Genomic DNA, 11,025 nt, shown 5'->3' with positions numbered 1-11,025 from the left:
CTTGCTGAAACGCGGCCTTCACTAACGTAAAACACGCACATTCGACGTTGTTCGAGCCAGGTGGGTAATTTGGAAAGTAATGGATCAGCAATTTCTGAAAAAATCTTCTGTAAATAAGTTGACCCATCTAAATATAATAATATAATACATTCCTCAAATACCAGAAGCCAGATACGATCATTAATTAAATTTACTTTTGGAAGGAGAGATTTATAGAGGAAAAGTGGTGACGACCGATAATGTCAAGTTTCCAGGAGCTAGGCTACTCATGCTAATTAGCGTGAATAAGTCTTGAGTGATTTCCCTCCAATTGCTTAATTTAATTTCTATTTTTCTTTTTTTTTGGAAGAGTTTGGGTCCCTCATATCAAAAGAGGAAATATTTATTTAATGCCATGTCAGAGGTGGACAATGTTCAGGCTCCTGTCTTTAATCAGGTAGTTAATACACAGCAAACTTTATTAAGTTTCTTTATGGAGTCCTTTAATCTAATAAATGTATAATTCTAGGGCACAGAAAGCAATAAAACAGTGGATGCCACTTTACCACAGCATCAACCAGACTCAAACTCAGCTGCAGGGCACCAGGAAGCTGAAGATGGAATAGATGAGGGGGCAACAAAACTGCCCTCACAAGATGTGAGTGGTACTGTAACTACGGTCACCAGTGTCACTAATTCCCAGTCGGAGGGACTTGCAGTAGATCCAGATACTAATGCAAACCAGAATGGACAGGCCGAAATAGGATCGGTGGAGCAGAGCGGATCACCATCTCAAACACAAACGGATGTACCTCAGAACATCCTGCCAACTTTGGCTGTAGATTTGGGATCCTGCACAAGTGCTTCAAATGGGGAAAAAGAGAATTCCCTGTGTGACCTGGAGGGAGATGAGGAAACCAATAATAAAAGATGCAACGATACAGCTTTGGCTGATGTCACACCAGTTATAAATGAGGAAGAAGCGGAGTCCCCTCCTAAAAAGAAGCAACGTGTGGGTACGTGCGTGCTGACATGAAGTGAGATTCTACTGTCGAAGATGCGTGGAAAAAATGGGCAAAAGCACAATGGCGGAAGATGAGCAGTAATGCAATAATAGTGCACCTTACGGCTCAAAGATAAATGTATTTATCTCATGATCTGTTCCAGCAGAAAGAGCTGCAGAGCAGAGTGGGACAGAGGTGCAACCCCAGCCCACAAATGGTCCAGAGGATAGTAGGTTAGAATAATTTAAAATAACTTTATGTTATGAAATGTCAATTAATCGACCTTTAGATATTAAAATATTTAAAAAATGAATGTCTACTTAAGGTGGCCATATTAATTGTGGTATGCAGAGTAAAGTCAAAGAAATAGTCTGAAGAGTTTCTACACATTTTATATAAACAAGTATTTATGTATATTTTTAAACCTCTTATTTAATTCACAGGAAAGAGGCTCCCAGTGCTGAGATCAACTCAGATGAAACCAGTGTTTTGTGTGGTCCAGGCGGCTTTAAGAGTTGTGAAGATCAAGAGGTCAAATTGTCTCATATATTGTGTTTGCATATGGTTTTATTACTTTGCCCATCCTGGATACACTAGACATTCTTTTCAGGGTTTTTTTTACCCACCATCCCTCTAATAACTACTAAAACCTAATCAGGGTTAGAAGAGAATGACCTGAGTGGCTTGTTGTCTTCATTTTTCTTTAATGCCATCAGACATGATTTCATGGAGATAGATGGATGTTGCAGCTGCTAAATGTCCTTTTTTCCTTGATCGCAGTAGAATCCACCCAGTGCTCGTTCTCCTGTTGCCTGCTCTGAACAGCAGCAGACCATGAACCTCACCGACACAGCCGACCTCCAGTTCCTGGATTATGTTTCAGACTCTCAGCTGAACACCATCGCGCTGACGTAAGAACGTTGGGAAGAGGGACAAAATTCACATGAACCCTGAGGGGTGACAATGGGGATGAAGGATCGGGGAGTTCGCGACCCTACCCAGACTAAACAAACTCCCAGTGAAAACATTTTAATGGCTGGTTGAGTTGAAGTTTGGGAAATCAAATTCAGTCCCACTTAAGTTTTACTGACTGACTTAACAGGCTGTAGATCAAGAAAAACTACAACTTTGCAGCTAAAGTGTCTCACCAAAGATTGTAAGCAGGATACAGACTAAGAAAAGATTAAATTAAAGATGAAAGTAGGTAAAGACATCACAGAAGAAGCATTAATCTGTTTATTGTAACGTTATATTCCATTAACAGTTGCTCTTTTACATTTATTGTCAGAAGACAAATAAGAGTCTTAAATAGAATAGAGTAGCTGTTACGAACTATCACTTTTTCATCTATGTTTTTTCCATCCAGTGAGGATTTAATGATGGAGGCAGACCTTCATTCCCCCGAGTGTCCTGATGTCACAGACCTGATGCGTGGACTCATTCAAGAACTCTCCTCACTGAAGTCAGGGAATCTCTTTTTTGTTCGCTCCCTTCATCTCTACTCTTTAGATTTAGAAACTTGTGATTTACAAGTTAGTTTTATTTCCCACCGACCCACCCACCTGAGCATGAAATGTGTCTGGGTTTCTCTCTTGCAGTCAAAAGGTCATGGCCGCGCACAGAGACCTGGAGAATCTGCACCGCAGCAGCAAAGGTTTACGCAACTCTCTGCGTTGAAGACTGGTTTTACCGTTGTTTTTTTTACGTTGGCCCCAGTGTTTGCTGGGTAATGAAAGCAGATGGTTTCTTGCATTACAGAGAGGACGACTGTTCAGTTTCATGGAGACGTTGTGGAATAAAGCGTTTAAAAACATAAAACAAACGTCACATCTTTGTCCTCCCACATCATTTACACATCATCTGACCCTCAAAACAGCTGGAAAACATTGGGATGGGTGTTACAGAAGGCCTCAGAGCAAACGTGCCAGAGCATTCAAACCACAAAACAAACACAAACGTAGAAGAGGTGCAAGTAAATTAAGTCATTAATAGTCAATCTACATTTTCAAACTGTCGGGTCGGGTTTGGACGTGATGGACAAGGAGCTGTATGTGCTGTCTACTTTCGGATAAAAGCGTGAGGAGCTTTGAGCCCCATGGACCCACACAGGGGACACACGTGCTTGTATAAGGCGGGACACAAAAATTGCCCGGTTGGAGTGTTCAGGTAGTGGGATCCATACAAATACTCTTTGTTGTTCTTGCAGAACTGGGTCATCCTGGGCTCCAGTGCTTGTGGCTTCGGGACCCTGCAGCTTAGCATCACCTTGGTCGCACCTTTGACGTAAGCATGTGTGGAACCTGGTGTGGTCACTGGTGTTTTCACATTGCTCCCGCAATATAAAGAGCCCTGACCTGAAGATTCCAAGGACGCATCCCTCACGAAGCCACTTTCAGTGTTTGAAAATAGTGACATGAGGGACCCGCACGGCTCCTGCGACCTTCTGGAGACTGGCAGCGAGGGCACGTACTGGCGGTTTTGGATAATCTCTTTAATTACATCCGACAAGCCAAAGTAGTCTTTCCACATGTGGAAGGGTTCATAGTTGGGCTCCATGACGTGATGGAAGCCCCTCGAGGTGACAAACATTCCAAAGACAGATAATTGATAATTGAGCACACACTGAAAAAAGGGGAGAAGTGGAGCTGTTGAATTTACAAATAATCAGCTCGTTTCAAATACATGATCTGGATGAGAGGCAGCACTGACACAGACGAAAGGCAGCACTGACACGGATGAAAGGCAGCACTGAGATCAGAGACCACATCCCTTGATCCTCAAGCCAGGAGGCCTTTGATCGCCGAGCACATTTTCCCTTTGCATAACTACTGTTTTGAACTGCATTTACCCTTTTGTTGCAGCTTCTTATACTTACGATATCTTGGCCTACATCTGTCTCTTGTATAAATCTGTATGTTAGCAACTCTGGCAACTCTAAGTTCACCATCTCTGTAACCTGAAGCTTCCTAACCGATCTCAACTCGGAATAAAATATATAAAAGCCTAGTTGGACGTTATCGCACCTCCCACCAGAAGCGCCCTCGATTCTCTGACCGGAATCATAGTCCATAACCTGCCACCTCTCCAGCAACCCTCAACTCTTGAATATAGCATACAACAGTCGCTAGCATAAATCAGTATGCATGTGGGCAGCCGACGGGCACACAGCAAGCATGTCCATGGCCGCAGGGAGAAATCTCGTAAAGGCTCTTCAGCACCGAGAAGCTGTCCAGCAGCTTTGGTTGAGTCAAATGGGTTTTCCTGAGACTACTGACCTTCTTGTGTGCTCCATCTTGGTTGCCTTTCCTGCAACGAGCTACCAGTCCGAAGGGTTACACAAAGGCTCTGAAGTACAGTGTGACCTACACATACACCAGCATAGGCCCTGTGCTCTGCTACAGCTATACTAGCTCTACTAGTTCCTGAAATTCAGAAGACATCTTTAATGTTTTGAAACATTGGAACCAGTTATTAGTCAGACACACCTTAATTACTTCAGTACGGTAAATTAAGAATATTTGGAAGAGTTATGGCTAGATTACAGTTGATGCACAGATTGTATTTGCAACAGTTGCCCTATAAACCATTGTGGATTAGTGCGGCCCCTTTCCCCATCAATGTATTGCTGCCAATTACAAATACACAACAGAAATTGTGAGTACTTCACTAAAAATGCATACTGTGACTTTACACTCACCCACCCACTCACTGCTTTATGTGGCAGTGTGAAGCTTGTTTGGAATCACCTTCAAGTAAGAGTGAACTTGCTCATTACAAACTTAAACATCCACACTTTGGACACATTACCCATTATGCCTGTACTTATTTAAGCTGCCCATGCTGATTCAAAACTAAATTCTTTAGTTATTCACCAGAGTAGGGTTCATTCCATGCATGTAGATCAGAGACCAACGCAGCATATTGTATTTTCTTATCATATATGTGGATGTAAGGCTTTGTCAACAGAAAGAGACTACTTCAGTTAGCTTACAGCACATCTTAAGCGGAATGAGAGCGTTCTCTGTACATTTTTATATTGCACATTTCATACATCATAACTATGACCTTTGTTTAAAAATATCAGCTGATGATAGCTTTCCACCTGAGCTCTTCATCCCATGTTAAATCTTCTCCTGAGGTTAGCTGTTCGTGGGTCAGAATCTGGATTACCAGAGTTTGCAGAAATCTTTCAAATATGTCATCTAAGATGACAAGTCTTTCCTCATTGTGGATGTATTGCGTGCCTGGTACACATACACTCTACTACAGATCCTTTGCACTAGAGAAACCTTCAACAGCAATTAAACTTACAATCAATCTGATGGATCGAGTTGCATGGTAACCTTTGAAAGGCACGTCATCATTAAAGATAGGTTTGATCAACGCTATTTTTAAAACACCTGATTCTGGCAGTAGGTTGAGGGGGAAAGATCACAAATTGCACGCTGATGGCTTCCCCGATAGCCCCACTTCACGTTTCCCCCTTCTGATTTGCATCTTATTTATAATGCTGAAATAACAATTAATAAAGTATCCTGTATCCCATCCTGGACACACTAATGTTCTTTTCAGGTTTTTCAGGCCTGAGTAGCTTAGCTAGGTTAGCTTCAGTTTTCTTTAATGCCATCAGACATGATTTCATGGAGATAGATGGATGTTGCAGCTGCTAAATGTCCTTTTTTCCTTGATCGCAGTAGAATCCACCCAGTGCTCGTTCTCCTGTTGCCTGCTCTGAACAGCAGCAGACCATGAACCTCACCGACACAGCCGACCTCCAGTTCCTGGATTATGTTTCAGACTCTCAGCTGAAAGGTCAAAAGGTCACAGAGACCTGGAGAACCTGAAGACTGGTTTTACCGTTGTTGTTTGTTTTACGTTGGCCCCAGTGTTTGTTGGGTAATGAAAGCAGATGGTTTCTTGCACTACAGAGAGGACGACCGTTCGGTTTCAAGGAGAGGTTGTGAAATACAGATCGATTATTGACATTAGTGTGCCATTTCTGACAATCCGGTATCCATTTGGGCAAAGAATAGAAAGTCAGCACAACAACTTTGTTAAGTAAATTTAAAACAAATGCACACACAATCGTCACAAGATTATTAAAACAGAATTATTTACACTTTTTTTCCCCACCTCCACAAGCTTACATGGTATTTTCAAAAAGCCACTTGCATAATGTTGAAAATAAAAACAAAACTAGAACAAGAACGAGTCACACATTAAAAATGTTAAAAATATAGAAGGTGCGGTAATAAGAGTATTACTCATGAGTTCTCAATATTCAGCGTTGTCCGGACAGGACCCGGGAAGCAGGTGAAGTGTTTAAAAACGTCACATCTTTGTTATTCCAGACCCATCATCTGACACTCAAAACAGCTGGAAAACATTGGGATGGATGTTTCAGAAGGCCTCACAGCAAACGTGCCAGAGCATGCAAACCACAAATCAAATCAAATATATATACATATATAAAAAAGTTGCAAATGAAGTCATTGATAACAAATCGTCCATCTGCGCGTTCAAACTTTCGGGTTGAGTTTGGACGTAACGTAAACGGAGCTGTACGTGCTGTCTACTTTCGGACAGAAGCGTAAGGTGTGAGCTTTGGGCCCTGTGGCCCCGCACAGGGGACACACGTACTTGCGTAGGAAGGGACACAAAACCTCACCGGTTGGACCTTTCAGCCAGTGGGATCGATACACCAACACGGACTCCTCGTTGTTCTTGCAGAATTGGCACAACCTGGTCTCCAGCGCTTGCGTCTCCGGTGTCCTCCATCTTCGCGTCACCTTGGCCGTGCCTTTAATGTCAGCATGTTGGAATCTTGAGGCGGACGCTGACGTTTCCTCAACACCACAGCGATTTGAAGAGCCCAAAAGCAAAGACAAGGACATATCGTCCACGATGCCCCTTTCACAGTTTGAAAATAGGGACTCAAGGGACCGGCACGGCTCCTGCGATCTTCTGGAGACTAGCAGCGAGGACGCGTACTGGCGGCTTCGGATGATCTCTTTAATTACGTCCGACAAGCCAAAGTAGTCTTTCCACATGTGGAAAGGTTTATAGTTAGGCTCCATAAACCGCGACGAGTGACGGAAGCCCCCTACGTGACAACAATCCCGAAGACAAGCAGTTGAACTGAAAACGGTTGTGATTGATAATTAAGTGCAAGAGACTGGTGGTGATCACGTGATCGGCGCACGTACTCGGGTCAACAAAAAAGGAGGCCTTCAGCGGCTTCCACCTTTTAGAAAACAAAACACCCCCCATATTTATTTATATATATCCCCCCATAAATCGTGACACCCCTGTTTTGTATAACTACTGTTTATAGGCAGTGTTAACACCAGCAGGTTTCCTGGCCATAAATCGCTTTAATCATGAAGAAACCCTTTCTTTCGATGATCAAAGTACCTCCTCCACTCCTCAGCCCAATATCATCATAACTTTTTGGGTTATTTCGATAACAGGGAGCTAACTAGTTTGACTTTAATTTTATTGTACAGCTTTTGCCACATCCCTTTTGCAGAACCGCCCAAAACATTTATATCATTCAATAAAAAATTTATTGAACATTTGTTGAAAACACTGAGTAACCTACAGTATATCTCACTGTAAATCCATTTGGTTTTTAAGTTAATGGGTTCCTAATTATGTGTTCACCACAGTTTTAATTTAAAAAATGACACACTATAATCACCACCTATCAGCTGTAGCTGAAGAGCAGAGACTGTGTTGAACATGTGGGCCAGTGTCCTGTGGGAAGATGTCATCCATCCATCTCGATTTGCTGCTTTGATTGAAGGATCTCACAAACCTGAAGCTGGAGGGAGGTCACCTTCGGGAAGGTTCTGGTTGCTGCAGCTGCCTCCACCTTTGAACTTCACCTCCTGTTATGTGGTCACCAAGGTTGAGCCAGATGTTTACCTCCAGTTTGCTTATCATGGTGCCCATCCACTCCAATTGACAGGGTCTTACCAATGTTATGAAAGTTTAAATGTTGATTCAACAAAAATCTCAGTGACTGAGCACGTGAAGTAATGTGGTGAGGCTGTGGCACAGCTTTATCGCCTTCCTGAGCTCAAGTCTCCCTCAAGCCTTTTCTCCTTCAACTTGGCTTCCAGGTGGAAGGTTCAACACATCCATGGCTACAGAGGAAAATAGTATATTGGTGAATGGTTTCATGGAATGTGAAAGCTAAGAAATGTTGCTTTTATAAAGCTAGCCGCTCTCACATGGGCCTTTATCTCGGGGTCTGTCTGTCAGTCTGTCCTTCAGTCTGTTGAGTTGCTGCTCTTGGCGCCTCAGTGCTGCCTCCTGCTGGTTGCTACGCAGCTGCAGGCGCTTGGACTGGTCACACGGTGAGAAACCAACCCGACATCCATCCTCAGAGACTTTAATGCGCATTCTGATAAGTTTATTAAACAGGCACAGCTTCCCCAGGTAATTAGCGAGGTCGCCATTTTGAGATGAATAATAATTATAGACCATTTAAAGGTCAGAGCTCCACTTTTGTGACAGACTAAAAAGCAGAATAACAGCAACAGTCACAATAGTTTTCTGAACTGTTGTGCAACTGTCTATTCAATCAAATAGGAGGAGGTCTGAGGTCCAGAAGGAGACAGAGAGGATCAAGATCACTTTTGAGGGACACATTTGTGTATCCAGATATCAGGGCAAAGGTCAGAGGATTACCTGAGCAGTCTGGACACCTTCCAACTCTCCTTCAACCAAACATGGGAGAAATCTTCCACACAAACTAAGGTAGACAGCACACACATACACACACACACACTAACTTTAACCAAATATTACTTCAGACTAAAATAGATCAGTTGCTTGAGCAGGAAAACCTCAAAAAGAAGGTGCCACCTTTTATTTCCAGGTGATAGCATGTGGTGCTAATGACCCTTGGCAAGAAAAAAGACAAAACAACTAATTTCTGTCAGGAAAAAGCCATTTTAATAACTCAGTAGCGAGGATAAGAAAGATACAGAAAGAGTAGTAAAAGTGTTGTTTGTGTCAACGTGATTCCAGTGTGGAAAACCATCAGTCACATCAGTACGACTCACATACTGATGCGTTTCAAAGAAATTTCATCCATTTAGGTTTCACAAATTATAGGCATTAAATAAATACCAGCTCAAGCTACACATTAGTGTAATGCTTTGACATATTTTTAAGACAGGAATTTAAAAAAAAGAATAAAAATCAACTGACCATGAGTGTCAAGAGAAGAAAGACAGAAAGGTCAACCATCACATGGCCTGTACTGACCGGGTAACAGACTTTCTACACTGCACCTAAATATTATTTTAGTATTTTCCATAAATACATTTAGCTTGGTTTGCGTATCAGTTGGCCACAAGCTTGAACACAGTACGTTTAAATTATTATTTGTGATCAGCACCACGCTCATATTAGCGCCTGCTCATTCCTCAGAAAAAAGCCGAAGCTTAAGAGGTCGATTCAGAGGGGCCGAATTTGTCTATGAGAAGCCGCCAGGAGCTGTAATATCAAGAGTGGACATATTAACTGCTTCATAAACCCCAAACAGCTGCATTATTTCAGTTAGCGTCAATAGCAGAACGTACAGAGGGTGGCCCTGCTTTAGGGCAGCAGATGAGAAATGATACTAAATAGTGTTGGCAAACAGGTGAAAGCTACCTCCCCATTAACCCATCTTCATCATCATCATCATCTCCCAAAGCTCATTCAGTCCACAGCAACAAGTAGGAATGGGGGGAGAAGAAGCCTTTGTCGATCCATTAGATCTAGGTTCTTTCTGCTAAAAAAAACACAAAATACTTAGCTGAAGAGGACCTATATAAAAAAAAATCAAAATTGAGGAAAAAGGCTATTTCTTGGTGGTGAAAGCTATTCGGTGATCTTAAATTAGCCCCACACCCAACTTAAATCCTCCATTTAACTGCCCCCCATCCATTTCTCCTCAGTCTAAATTGCACTTGGAAATTCACCTCAGAACAGGGAGCAGGACTTGGGAGGTCGGAAGGGGTTGTCGCTGGAGGGGACCCCGACCAGGAGAGGATCCTTGGATGCATTTTGCAGACAGAAGTTTCTGAGCTCGGCAGCAGCCTGGGACACCTGCAGAGGCAGACATGGGATGAAGTTGCGCTGCTGCACGTTTACCTCGCCATTTCACCCCTGGGCACAGAATAACTGGCACTCTTTTGCATTAAATTTGCAAGCGAGTGTGCGGATATATGAATGCGACAGTAGCTCTGACTGCGGAGAAGTTCTGCTATTTATAGAACCGGGTCACTGCCCCCAAACGTTGGCGTTTTAAGAGTAATTCTGCGTTTTCTCCCAATCAGGTAGTTACACAATGTTACAAGTGACGGCGGAAACGCGACAGAAACTTCAGTCAGAGCTGCGAGTTTAGTCGGTAGTATCCATTTTAGCGTTCACTGGCAGAGAGAACTTTGGACTTCCAGTCGTGAAGTCCGGTCTGTGTCATTTCAGCAACAGTTGGGTCTCCGCCATTCAGCCGTAGTTCGGCTCGATCTTCCGTGTTTGTACAGCAGGCTTGGGAGGTTCTACCTTGATCCTTCGGACACTGGCCTCTAACCGCAGCTGCTTCACGGCCCTCTGTGCGATAATCAAGTTGTTGCTGGCATTGTTGTTGGACATTATGACCACTTTTCCCCAAACAGCTGCTGTTTGACCACCACTTTAGAGCGGAAATTAACCCCAACTACTCGAGGCTTGAGTCTTGGACCTGGTCACTCCATGTCCCCGCCCTCTTTGCGCCAATAAGCGTTTCTATTGGCTATTCAACTTGTCGATCAGAATGTCAGACGGATACCACGCCCCCAAAGATGCAGCGGAGACTAGTTCCTGGAGAGCCGGTGGAAATTGTAGTGACCTCTGTTGTGTTGGTGTTGACAACGTCATCAAAGTCACGTCAACTCGTTTCTCATGAAAAGATTTTTCTTTGGTTTCAATTCGACCGTCGGTTTTTACAAAAGTGAAGGAATGAAGGATACAACTCAAATCAAATCATGTGTGCATGTCAACGCAT

General features: G+C 43.1%; 3 protein-coding genes across 5 annotated transcripts; 1 reads left to right on the top strand and 2 right to left on the bottom strand.

The window, feature by feature from the left end:
• The first annotated feature begins 38 nt into the window (after window positions 1-38).
• On the top strand, window positions 39-2,780 carry LOC105417633 (uncharacterized). 2 transcript variants are annotated; one of them, XM_029850633.1, is made up of 8 exons: window positions 39-60; window positions 350-436; window positions 509-995; window positions 1,147-1,216; window positions 1,427-1,514; window positions 1,767-1,894; window positions 2,350-2,445; window positions 2,582-2,780. In XM_029850633.1, exons 2-8 carry the CDS (start codon window positions 395-397, stop codon window positions 2,658-2,660), a joined length of 990 nt encoding a protein of 329 aa, XP_029706493.1. In that variant the 5' UTR covers window positions 39-60; window positions 350-394; the 3' UTR covers window positions 2,661-2,780. The 2 variants fall into 2 exon arrangements, with proteins under 2 accessions (XP_029706493.1, XP_029706494.1); XM_029850634.1 differs by having other exon boundaries at window positions 54-436; window positions 1,150-1,216.
• A 2,804-nt stretch (window positions 2,781-5,584) lies between these two features.
• On the bottom strand, window positions 5,585-7,164 carry nanos3 (nanos homolog 3). Its single transcript, XM_011612461.2, has one exon. It carries the CDS (start codon window positions 7,058-7,060, stop codon window positions 6,503-6,505), a length of 558 nt encoding a protein of 185 aa, XP_011610763.2. The 5' UTR covers window positions 7,061-7,164; the 3' UTR covers window positions 5,585-6,502.
• Window positions 7,165-8,922: 1,758 nt separating this feature from the next.
• LOC105417634 (guanine nucleotide-binding protein G(I)/G(S)/G(O) subunit gamma-10) lies at window positions 8,923-10,749 on the bottom strand. 2 transcript variants are annotated; one of them, XM_011612463.2, is made up of 3 exons: window positions 10,545-10,749; window positions 9,962-10,088; window positions 8,923-9,771 (listed from the first exon to the last, which is right to left on the bottom strand). In XM_011612463.2, exons 1-2 carry the CDS (start codon window positions 10,632-10,634, stop codon window positions 9,963-9,965), a joined length of 216 nt encoding a protein of 71 aa, XP_011610765.1. In that variant the 5' UTR covers window positions 10,635-10,749; the 3' UTR covers window positions 8,923-9,771; window position 9,962. The 2 variants fall into 2 exon arrangements, with proteins under 2 accessions (XP_011610765.1, XP_011610766.1); XM_011612464.2 differs by having other exon boundaries at window positions 8,923-9,768.
• Between the last annotated feature and the right edge of the window lie 276 nt (window positions 10,750-11,025).

This window comes from Takifugu rubripes, chromosome 17 (genome assembly GCF_901000725.2).
Source record: "Takifugu rubripes chromosome 17, fTakRub1.2, whole genome shotgun sequence".
Taxonomy (NCBI): domain Eukaryota; kingdom Metazoa; phylum Chordata; class Actinopteri; order Tetraodontiformes; family Tetraodontidae; genus Takifugu; species Takifugu rubripes.
The sequence above is the reverse complement of the archived record's forward strand: the minus strand, read 5'-3'. Positions and strand labels throughout refer to the sequence as shown.

Bases quoted from the DNA above. Each gene is read 5' to 3' on its own strand.
- LOC105417633 (XM_029850633.1), top strand. From the start codon at position 395: ATGTCAGAGGTGGACAATGTTCAGGCTCCTGTCTTTAATCAG. The intron at 1,217-1,426 runs GTTAGAATAATT...TTTAATTCACAG, and splicing joins AATGGTCCAGAGGATAGTAG to GAAAGAGGCTCCCAGTGCTG. The intron at 1,515-1,766 runs GTCAAATTGTCT...TGATCGCAGTAG, and splicing joins AGAGTTGTGAAGATCAAGAG to AATCCACCCAGTGCTCGTTC.
- nanos3 (XM_011612461.2), bottom strand. From the start codon at position 7,060: ATGGAGCCTAACTATAAACCTTTCCACATGTGGAAAGACTACTTTGGC.
- LOC105417634 (XM_011612463.2), bottom strand. From the start codon at position 10,634: ATGTCCAACAACAATGCCAGCAACAACTTGATTATCGCACAGAGGGCC. The intron at 10,089-10,544 runs GTAGAACCTCCC...CTGCCTCTGCAG, and splicing joins CCAGTGTCCGAAGGATCAAG to GTGTCCCAGGCTGCTGCCGA.